The 12,320-nt window shown below is 31.7% G+C and overlaps 1 protein-coding gene across 1 annotated transcript in view; it reads right to left on the minus strand.

Moving 5' to 3' along the window:
* Positions 1 to 12,320, minus strand: part of LOC115890485 (protein kinase C-binding protein NELL1-like) — a 167,808-nt gene that overhangs the window by 71,112 nt on the left and 84,376 nt on the right. The window contains exons 4-5 of the mRNA XM_030910724.1: positions 9,425 to 9,585; positions 6,935 to 7,201 (exon numbers count right to left, since the gene is read on the minus strand). Coding sequence (XP_030766584.1) covers positions 6,935 to 7,201; positions 9,425 to 9,585 — 428 coding nt within the window. The remainder of the gene's footprint in view (positions 1 to 6,934; positions 7,202 to 9,424; positions 9,586 to 12,320) is intronic.

Consider the following 12,320-nt stretch of genomic DNA (forward strand, 5'->3'; position numbering starts at 1 on the left):
AGTGATGGGGTCGTTGGAGGACTACTAAAGCTACAATTTAAAATTATTTGCAAAAGGTACAGTGTCGCAAAAAATTAAAAAATAACAAAGTTGTATTTTTTTATTATTACATTTTTAGAAGTAAATAGAAGTAAATTTGATTAAAGTCTAAAAAAAGTAATAATGTAATCGTACATAATAAATAATGTAAGATTTTATGAAAATGCAATTGCATGTAACAATTTTAATGCTTCATTTCTCTAGGACTATCTAAGTTTTTAAGCCTAAATATCGTACTGCAGTTTTTTTTTTATTTACTAAATTTTGTGTTGCGATAATAAAAAATACTAGCTTATACACAATATACCCATGGAATATTGACATTTTAGGTTATTTATAAAGATGTAACAAATTTTCAAAGAGTAAAGATACTAATATAGTGGATATAGTAGAAAAGTAGTAAAGAAATAAGCGATTCTTTAAAAATCGAAAACTATTTAAATATTTGTAAAAGAGGGCCAATTAAAATGATCCCATTCAACACTCAAACATTATTGCGTTAATGTGAGAAACTGAGAATTTTGATAACTGAGAATAAACAAAATAAAAATTGAGAATTTGCTTTTTTTAATAAGGTTCCAAACCAAAAAAGTTTCGTAAGTTTTCCTCTAAAATAAAATGGGAAATTTTATTCGTCATGGTAAAAATTTACTGTGTCATATCCTATGAGCACTTCGGCGAAGCAACACTCGGTATATCTATTTACTTCCATAAATAGAAAATAATATATTACATATCCTACCTAGTTTTATAATAAAACGTTTCCAATATTACCCAATACAAATAACGATAATTTTGTTGACAGAAAAAATATTTTTACGGCAATTTACCGAGGGAAAAATGTGACCCATAATTGACATAACTTATTTAAACGCTATGACGTGAGTCCAACACCAGTAATCCACTCTAATTTTCTATAATTAAGTGGTGTTGTGACCGTTAGTGTTATTACTGGCATCTAATAATAGCACAACGTGTGTATCGTATATTAGTAAATTATGATAGATTACTTTATAAAATTGGTAGGGTCTGGTTTATGTTTAAAAAATCAGACAATTAAATTAAATGACAAATTTTTTATATATTTTTATTTGGTTGTGCAGAGTGGATTTTAACGTAGCGGTATTTTATAAAAACTAACTATATTATTTCATAGATTTCGATTTCAGAGGCAAAATACCCAAACTTGTTTCCATACACAAAACTTTGTTCTAACAAAAACTAGAACTAGAGATTTTTTTAAATGATTATCTAAGTAGGCACGCTTAAGCAGAAAGCCCTGATTAAAGTTGATATAATTTATTCAAGGATTAAGCACTCCATAATTCAAACTTCGTTGGTCTAGATGTCTAGAAGAATGTGCTACAAATAATAATTTTGGCTTTAAATCCGATTCGTATCATGAATGCAAAAAAAGTAACAAGTATTTTCCGACTTTCGTGATGAATAAGACTATTCGTGACAAGATATGCATATCTCCAAAGCAATATTATAATTTTTTACTGAAACGCGAAGAGAATTATTTCCGTACCAGACGATTTTTTGTGTGTCTTAGTCTAAATCTAAACGTTGCATCAGAAAATTATATACTTATGTAAAACCTGAGCTATTATTTTAATACTGATTAAAAAACTGTGAGGATTTTCACAGTTTTTTGTCTAACTTTTAGAAAGTTAAAATTCTAATAGAAAGTTGCATAAAAAACTAAGGACGTAGTCAAATATGGATGTACTTCTTACCTAATTAAGAGCCCATTTCACTAGTCCGAAAAAGTAGCAAACTATGCGTTCGGCATTTAACGTTTTATGTAAAACTGGCTAGGTATTTTTACACAAATAAAGAAGGAAATTAAGTATAAAGGATTATACTATATCCGTATTATAGCACATTTTTAGACAACTTCTTTATTTCTAAGATTTTGATAGCCAACCATCAACAAAATATTCCTTATGTTTGGACTAAATTTCCTCGAAAATAAAGACATAATTTAAAATTCTGTTACAATACGGAAATAGATTAAAGTTTTGTGATTACAGTGACATAATTTATATGGTTTTTTAACACATGGCTCGCTATTTTATGGCAAATGCTGAAACTCTGAAAACCTTAATCAAGCCTTAATCAAAGCACGTGTGTGCAATTTTGGGTGTGGCTTAACACGACAGGAGCCTTAGGCAGATTTCTGTACATATAATATATATTTCCTTCGGCTGCACATCCGCTTTACCCGACCCCTGAGAGCAAAAAATTTCCAAAAAAGAAAAGTACAGCGCAAAAGTACAGCGTAATAGACTCTTAAGTAAAAGTATTTATATAATAAGGTAAGAAGAGTAATATAACAGATATAACAAACGAACAGGTTTCTCAAGCAAATAAAAAACTCTTTAATAACAAATAAATTTAGTCACCTTCTAATAACTGTTAAGTTTACGGCCATAGTCACGTAAAACCAATAAAATACAGCATGAATATCTTCAAAATTAAAGCTCTATATTAAAAATAGAATTGTTCATATAATAAATTCCCAATTTATACCTACCCCTATACTTTAGATCCAAAACAGTATAAATCAATAGAAAAATCTTTCATGTCTGTTTGCATAAAATATTACACCGCTAATTTAGAGTTTGTTGATCTATTATTTAAGCTTATCATTATTTCTGTCTAGCAGCACTTGTCATGTCTATAAGCAATTTGTTTAAATAGATCAGAGAATTGTTCACCATTTACTCTATTATTACTTACATAAAGAGTTCTGAAAGGTGTATTGGTTAAATAGGGTGATATTTTATCTAACAGTTTATTAACTGTTGCTAAAAAATTATTAAGAATAATTTGGTATCCGTCTAATTAAAATTTAAATTAAATAATAGATATTTACGATACAAGTGAGTTAAGAGCATCATTAAAATACGCGTGTGAAAGTTGCACGAGTGCCTAGCACGAGTTGTGTAACCACACAAGTATCTTAATGGAGTTAACTCGCGTGTATTGAATTTTAAAAATTATTGTACTTAACTATATACCTATCCTAAAAATTCAAATAACACCATGCATGCCAATGTCAATATGACAGTAAATAATATTGATCACTAGTTTAAAAAATGAGCGATTCGGAAAGTATTCTCTTCAATGCCAGGAAGAAGAGGCATTCAGAGCCATTTCTGGATTGCTCACTGACGTAGATTTTTTTTACAATCTAATTTCATTTTTTTTAATTTGCAGTACGAAGTTGAATGTTTTGACTACAAACTGGTAATATTGTTTTTCAAAAAAACCATTGAGAGTCAAAATTCTTTATAGACATTCTATGGTATTTTCTAATTTTTTGATCGTTAATTCTTGTTTATTGCACTAAATTGTGATCTTCTCCTGTTGTTTTCACTTTTTAAATATTTCACATGTTACAATTGTTTTAGGTATTTTATTTTTGTTGTTTCTTATTAATAAATATACAGCAATAGATCGCCTTCTACGCCAAAAATTAGTAGCTTCATTCATTACACAAAAATATAGTGATAAGTGACATTTTCAACATGTTTGAAAACACAAATATCCCTAGAATTAATTGCAAATTTCGTTATTATATGAACTACGTAAATAAACGCCGGATTTATTTTGTGTAATTCGTAATTCGCGTGTATATGAACCCAACTTAAGGCTTAATATCCCACTTCTGATATTATAAATCAAAGTAATGAAACAAGTTAAAACTCTATTACATGATTATATTCTTCTCTTCTGTATGTATGATGATGAGGACTGTATGATCTGAACTCAAGATCTAAACTTTGTCAGGCCACACACAATGCAGTTACGTCGAACGATACGATCTTCAGGTATGGTACTGTCAGTTTTTGAACTGAAGGAAAACTGTGCTTTCCCCACACACAAACATATCGCCACTTTTAATCGAATGCTCTTGTGAAAAGATTATTCAAATGAAGTGCAAAATGTTTTAAATACAAAAGAGCATTTCTGGGTGAAAGATTGGTTGTACAACGTGATACATTATTTCATATGAAGTGCGAAAATTAAGCAAAATAAAAACACTAAATCACCACAATACACCAAAACACTTTTACTTTTACACTGGACGCGCGTTTCGCTAACCATGTTAGCATCATCAGCAGATGATTATAAACTACAGTTTTTATTACAACTTTTAGTTTATAATCATCTGCTGATGATGCTAACATGGTTAGCGAAACGCGCGTCCAGTGTAAAAGTAAAAGTGTTTTGGTGTATTGTGGTGATTTAGTGTTTTTATTTTGCTGTGTAACACCAAAGGTTCCAACCCTCAACTGTAATCTGCGAAAATTAAGATATACTCTGTAAGATTTCTACAGACGATGACAGAAGAAAAGCAGATGACGTCCCATACCAATCTATTTATTTTACTAAAAAAAGTTTCTAATAATTTTTAAGTTATCTATGGATGGGTTTAAATATAAATCCGTCATACGTCGTGTCTTGTTGTTTTTAACCAGTTTTATTGGTTTATTTAAAAAATGACAGATCGTATTTCAATTTTATTGGTTTGACGGAACGATGAACGACAAACGGACGCCGATGCCTATGAACTCGCCTTTAGATTTTTGTCATTTTGACGCTTGTCAAAGTCTTGCCAAATTATAGGTTATAATTTTGTGTCAACTTTTGTTAAATACCCTGCGTTTTGGAAGATGATGCATTTTGATTCGTATTATTACTTGTGTTTTGTGTCTTTTGAAGTCAAGTGGAGGAAAAATCGAGTGAAAATTAAATGTAGACCCAGAGCACAGTTTATGGTTAATACTCGCTGCCCAGGCAGAAAGTCTTATACACCAATGAAGTTGCCATCGATAAAGTTTGTATACCATTTCGTCGTAGATAAGTACATCTCGTATATGGTAGAAGGATCAAACTAAACTCATACTAAAAACTGGAGTAGCTGTAAAATATCGACATCACACGGTAGGTAAATAATGGATTTTAGTACTGCAGAAAAATAATGTCAAAAGGTACTGGTTTAAAAAAATTAAGATTAAAGTTTAATTATCAACCTTTTAAGGTATAAAATTTGGTAGGTGTTATTATTAATAAAATAGTTTGTTTTATTTACCTATGTTGTTTTATTTATTCCTGTGGAATATTACAAATTTATTATTTGTACATAAGTTATATTGATAAATATAAGCATAAATGCGGGTAGTTTCATAAAGCTTGAAACTAAATAATAGTTCTTTTATATTTTTTGGTATGTAGTGTCTTGTTCTTGTTTGTTTTGTATTAACACATACCGTTTTTATTAAATAAAATAACTCGATTACATTTTTTCAGTTTTATGCAGTTTTTTTCACAATATTTTGAAGTAATCACTTGTCATCTTGTCAATCAAATTTTAAATATATCCTGCTATGCGTTCCAGTTATACCAACTTATTTCTTTGTAAAATAAAATAAACTACTCTGAAATTAAAATGACAGACACATCTATCACTGTCAAGGATCTTCTCGTTGGACAGACTATAGTGCATATCTTAATTTTCTTATAACTATATATACTTATAACTAAAGGACACAGGCGTATCGAATCACCACTTGGACTTGCTTACATAACCGAATTTTAGGGGAGCCTGGCGTCTTAAACCCTTATGGCCCAGATGTGTTCGTTACGGATTATTCATAGGGACACCCATGGATAACTTATAGTAATTAAACAATATAAAAATGATTCATGTTCCATCTAAGATTCCTTGCCTATATTTTAAAATTTGATAGTATACAAAAAAACATATCGCTACTCGAATACACCGTGCTCGCAACTCTTACTTTTGGGTTTGTATTTACATGTGTGGAAGTAAATCGCATAAGGATCTTATTAAGTGGGAGTGAGAGAAATGCGACGGTGTGCTGTTGCGGCGTTGCTACATTTTTCCAGTATGCCTTTCCCTATCAAGTAAACTCACGATCGCGAACCGCTTATTTTTAAAGACTTATTTTCAAAAAGATAACTAGATAAAATCATTAGATATGTTTCTAAGCATCTGAAATGGAATTATATGGATATCGCTAGGGTGTCCATATTTTTTATAACGAGAAATCGTCAGTAATCGCGATTATTCAAAAACTCAATTTTTAACACATAACACGCGATAACTTAAGAACTACTTTAGATATTGAAACATTTTTTGTTATTTTGAAGTTCGGATCTTTTACAAGATGTTTAAATAAGAAAAATTCGATAGGCTTGTTTTTTTCAATTCAAAAATTTAAAAAACCCACCCCTTTACTGTAGTACATTGAAATTTTCAGCAATCGTGTAACTTTGTTATTTATAAAGACACACACATACACTGTTTCACATAATGTCTGCGAAGAAATTATAGCAGAAATATTTGAAACGTTTTAAAAAAAACTACAATCAATTATTTCTAATGGATTTCGAGATATCGATTTCTGAATTCAAATATGTTCTGAGTTCTAATAGCGCGACCACTGTCGAAACCAAGTCAATTCCACTTATTTTTATAATGTTTTTACCAAAAGTGCAAGTGTTTCTAACTTGCACTTAAAAAATTAACAGCTATACAAAATTACAACGACTCTTTAATAACTAATAAAGTTTCACGAGACGTAATTAAATCATGAAGCTGAACGCATGATGTACACGCTTCCCTATAATTTTAAGTACTGATTGAGCACAGTTATTGGGTCGACCGGTCGACCGTGACAAATATCTACTATATCCCCTTCACACAGTTTCTCGGTTTATTTCATACGTTTGGCAACGTTTTTACTGTTCTTTCCTTGTTCAGTATATTATAAACGCATTTTACTCTTCTTACATACGGAAATCCCGACCCAAAACTAACCTATGCCAGCCCTTAGTATGAGTATAAACAACTACCTACCTTAAAGAAATAATGCTTATGCCTCTGCCCCACCCAGATCTGATAATGATCAGAAACGTTCCTGTCGGGCTCTCCCGGCCTCAGGACCCGTTTGTACAGGGGACTGCAGTCTACTAGAACCTCTACTTGTGACCCACTAACAGTGACCGCTAGATGGTGCCACGTATTGTCCGCCAGGCGGTAGTGAAACGTCTCCATGTACACGCGCCTGTCTTGGAGCGATGTGTAGTGCAGCCGAATTTCGTTTCTTCGCCCGCTAGATTGAACCTAAAATCAAAAAAAAGAAAACGTCAATCATAAAAAAGATAGTCTGCGAAAACAAAATACCGAGTTTGTCTCAAAAGTGGCTCACCCACTATGGTGGTATAACTTTTTTATTTTTTCAGATAAAAAAAACGAGATTTGGTATGTTAGTATATGACATGATTAACGTATTCGATTGTTTTTGGTCACTTCCTGTTTCACCGGAAATGACTACAACTTTTAATTTTTAAATAACACCCTGGGTATTTTTCTCTTTTACTTTATTCGATAGAAAATAACACTCTGAATAGAATGACATATCATATGTCAACTTTTGATACTTTCGCTTTAAAAAAATCGTATTTTAAATTTCAATCTAGAATGGCTGTGTTAAAAACACTAACTTTTAATCAAGGAACCTTCAACAAATAGATTTGATCGTCTAATGTTTTTCGTGTCTTCTCCTGGCCGGTTAAAAGATGCCTAAATGGTATTTTTAATCATACCGGGTGCGTCTCGAAAGTGGCTCACCCCTGTAACTTTTTTATTTTTTTAGATATAAAACGAGATTTGGTATGATAGTATATAATTGTTTTTGGTCACTTCCTGTTTTACCGGAAATGACTACAACTTTTGATTTTTAAATGACACCCTCGGTATTTATTTTTACTTTATTCGATAAAAAATGACACACTGAATAGAATGACATATTATAAGTCAACTTTTGACATTTTAGCTTTAAAAAATTGCATTTTAATAATTCTATCAAATAATTTCAATCTAGAGTGCCATGGTTGTGTTAAAAACAATAATTTTTAATAAAGGAGCCTCTGAAAAATATATTTTATCGCTAACATTTTTCGTGTCTTGTCCTGGCTAGACAAAGATGTCTAAATAATATTTTTAATCATATCTCAATTTTTTCAACTGGAAAAGGCATTTTTTACGAATAAATTGGTACCACACACTTGGTATTTGAGACACTTGGAAGCTCGAGTGAACTCACACGTATTTCGAGTGAAATTGTCGTTATGAACCGCATGTTACAGTTTCAAATAAACCTTATGAGAAAATGTCAAAAGTTGATATATGATATGTCATTCTATTCAGAGTGTCATTTTCTATCGAACAAGGTAAAAAAACCAAGGGTACCATTTAAAAATCAAAAGTTGTATTAATTTCCAGTGAAACAGGAAGTCACCAAAACCGAAAACAATTGAATACGTCAATCAATCCTTATTTATGTCATAACATACCAAATATCGTTTTTTTATCTGAAAAAATAAAAAAGTTATAGAGTTGAGCCACTATTGAGACGCTCCTGGTATAGTGATAAAAAATATATGATTCTTTTAGCTCATAGGGTGGAGACACACAAGACGCACTAACCAAAACATTTACTGATGACACTGCAGTACTCTCATTTGATGAAACCGCCTTTTATGCATGAGAATCTTAACAATGAAATGTCAAAGTGGCTAAAAGATTTTGAGAAGATTTCCCAGAAGTAGAATAGAACTAAATAAAAATACCACAGTCTAACAACGTCAAATATCTAGGTATACACATGGACAGACGACTGACTTGGAAAGTGCATATATATGGAACAAAAGAAAGGAACTTGATTAGCAGTTGATAAAACTTTACTGGCTTATGGAAAATAAACTCCTGCTGTATAAATGCATAATAAAACTTGTCTGGCTTGCAGTTGTGGAGCACAGCATCCACATTAAACATAGAAATTTTACAACGATTTCAAAGAAAACCTCTTCGCATAATAACTGGGCCACATTTTATATGACAAACAATTAACATATTATACAAGTACAAAATACTAAGGAGAAGACTAAGACTAAACCATGCAAGACCAAAAACAAGACTACTCGTTAAACTGTAAGACTAATACCAAGACCAAGAGGGTCTTTAGCCTTGGTCTTGCATTTGCTCATCACTAACCTCAATCTAAAGAAACCTTAATTGACATGTATTTTCTGTTTAACTGTAAATAGAACGACTACTTAGAGTTAAATAGACATAAAAAGTACTTAATATTGAACATATTATTGATTGTTCATTGTGGGCTAAAGAAAGTCATTTGACCAAATGTGTCACGCCACTCGATGCGAGCGGGTGGCAAATACAAAGCACTAGCATTATTTGTCTAGCATTATTTAGAACGTTACATAGTCCGAATTAAGCCGGCCACATAAACATCTAACTTGAACAGAGTAATTAGTAAATAGTTACCTCTAAAAATCTGGTAGGTCCATTTGAAACACTAAATATAGTACCCGTATTGTCTAATTCTTGTCGTAACCAAGCACCAATGGTAAAGTCTGAGCCCCGCCGCAACAGGTCGGCAGCTTTCCGAAATGCGTCTGGAGGTAGCTTTAAATCATGTCTGTTTCCTGAAACAAAAACGTACATAAATAAAAATAAACTATGTTTGTAATCGTATCGCATGAAAATGACAATGATGACTACAGTATGTCACACAGTCAAGTGACAGTGACAGTTGCGTTTCCCATTATTCACATAATGATTCACATACATAAATTAAATTTTCTGTCATTTTTTTCTGATGCCATCTGTCGTAAAACCTTCTTATGGTTTTATGTTCCGTTTCTATCGGTTTCTTGAAAGTTTTCTTATTACGGAACACGGTTCCTAAAAAATTCGGTTATAACTGTCACCATACCTTCACCATACTAACCAGCGCGAGAAGGCTGGTTTTTCTGGTTTTGTTTGTCAATCAGTGTCATTTTTGTGACAGTAATCAAGCAAATATTGGAAGTTCGAGTGAAGTTCTCATTTAATTTCTAAAATTTGTTATAATATTTTGTATTTACTTCCAAAAGCAATGAAGGTAGGCAGTAAAGGTAAATAAATTTCATTAACTAAATAGAATGACCTTTTATGACCAACGTATCATGCAGCCATTGTTTCTTAAAGTCAGGAACATTTAAAGAAAACATGAAAAACAAAACAACAAATAATCGTGAATGTTTTGTAAGCTATAAAAATATAAATATTGATTAGATTTGTTTATTTATTATTGATCTGTTTTAATATTGGATCTGCAAATCTTCACTTGAGCTGTCTAACGAGTTTAACAGTTTATTAATAAAGTACTTTTCAATATTAAACTTCATTGAAAAGAAGAAGCAAACCTAAAAGCAGAGAATAGGTACATTAAAAATGCATAAAAGATAAATTTTATAATAAAGGTATTGAAATTTTGAAAACGTCAACATTTGACATTTCCAGTATTTTACCAAACCGTTCCGTATCAAACCGATGTTTTCAGGAACCGCTCTTTACCGTAGTTTACCGGTCTGGTTCGCCTGGTTTTCCAACGGAATACAGCCTAACTAAGGATTTAAGCATAATTTAGTATACAGTGTCCCCAAAAAAGTCTGCGTAAATATTAAATCACGCCCAAAATCCGATATCAAACATTTTCTAAAATATTTTCATTTTAGAAATTCTTCAACAATTGCTTTCAACAAATTCTTTGTTAAAAAGCAAAAAATAAAAACACTAATGTCTTTGTTTGCACTTTTAAAGTATTAATATACATAACATATCATGTTTTATATTAGCTATTACCATTTCGAAACGCTTTGATCCGGAAAATATCTGGATTAAAGCAGACATGACTAGCGCTCACCCTTGCGTAAATTAGCCTAATACAAAAGGTATTTTCTTTTCCCTTTAACACCTTCCTGGAAAAATAGGATAGGGTACCGTTCAGTTAAGGCACAGGTTAAGGCATAAATTTTAGTAACATCAATTTTTCCTCATGAATATACCGGATGCGTCTCAAAAGTGGCTCACCCCTATAACTTTTTAATTTTTGCAGATAAAAAAACAAGATTTGGTATGTTAGTATACGACATACATTAGGATTGACTGACTATGTCACTTCCTGTTTCATCGGAAATAACTACAACTTTTGATTTTTAAATGACACCCTCGGCATTTTTTTTTACTTTATTCGATAGATAATGACACTCTGAATAGAATGATATATCATATGTCAACTGATGACATTTTCAAAAAAATCGTATTTTAAATTTCAATCTAGAGTGCCATGGCTGTATTAAAAACGCTTATTTTTAATCAAGGAGCCTTGGAAAAATAGTTTTGATCGTCTAATGTTTTTCGTGTCTTGTCCTGGCCGGTTAAAGGATTCCCAAATCGTATTTTTAATCATAGCTCAATTTTTTCAAATGGAACAACGGTGGTTCATTGGATATTTGGAAAAAACATTTTTTACGAATAATTTGGTATCACACACTTGGTATTTCGAGTCAAGTTGTCGATATGAACCGCATGTTACAACTTCAAATAAACCATATGCGAAAATGTCAAAAGTTGACATTGTTCTGTTTTCTTTTTTGTTTCTATTTTCATTTGCTGTTTTCACTTTTTAAGTATTTCCAATAAATCGTGGGCGTACAGCGAAAATCCACTAAGTCACATTTTTGGTTGAATTGGATTAAACACACCACTATGTCCAGTTTTTCACGGTCTTTAATATAATATAACGATGCCGAAATTGGACTTAATGGGTTTTTCATGTTAAAGACCGTGAAAAACTGGACATAGTGGTGTGTTTAATCCAATTCAACCAAAAATGTGACTTAGTGGATTTTCGCTGTACGCCCACGAAATAATGTTCCAATGAGGAAGATTTTATTTTTCGCCAAAAACTGTTCAATTTATTAGAATAAATATGTGTAAATGCAAAAAAAACTTTTTTCTTGAAAGCAGTACCACAATTTTATAAAACGCGCCATTAAAATACTATGGATAACGCAAACGACGCCGCGAATTGAAACGATATTCTATTGGTCTGACGTCACCCGCCGTTCTCGTCGACGCGCGATGGCCAGCAGCAGCCAGACGTGTTCCGTTTATGTACGTATTTAGGTGGCGTACTAAGACATTTTTGTTGCTTTTAGCGTTGATTGAAGGAGCTTTTTATGCTTTTTTGTGCAGTTATTATTGCTATGTGTTGTGTGTACTGATAATTTTTTAAGTAATGGCAGATTCCGGGTTTGTAAAAGCACAATCAGATAACTTGCCAAAAGTCGATGCTTTTATGTTGGCTGCTTTTATAAATACAAATTCCCAATTT

Source organism: Sitophilus oryzae, unplaced genomic scaffold (assembly GCF_002938485.1).
Source record: "Sitophilus oryzae breed Bouriz unplaced genomic scaffold, Soryzae_2.0 scaffold_866_pilon_pilon, whole genome shotgun sequence".
Classification (NCBI taxonomy): domain Eukaryota; kingdom Metazoa; phylum Arthropoda; class Insecta; order Coleoptera; family Curculionidae; genus Sitophilus; species Sitophilus oryzae.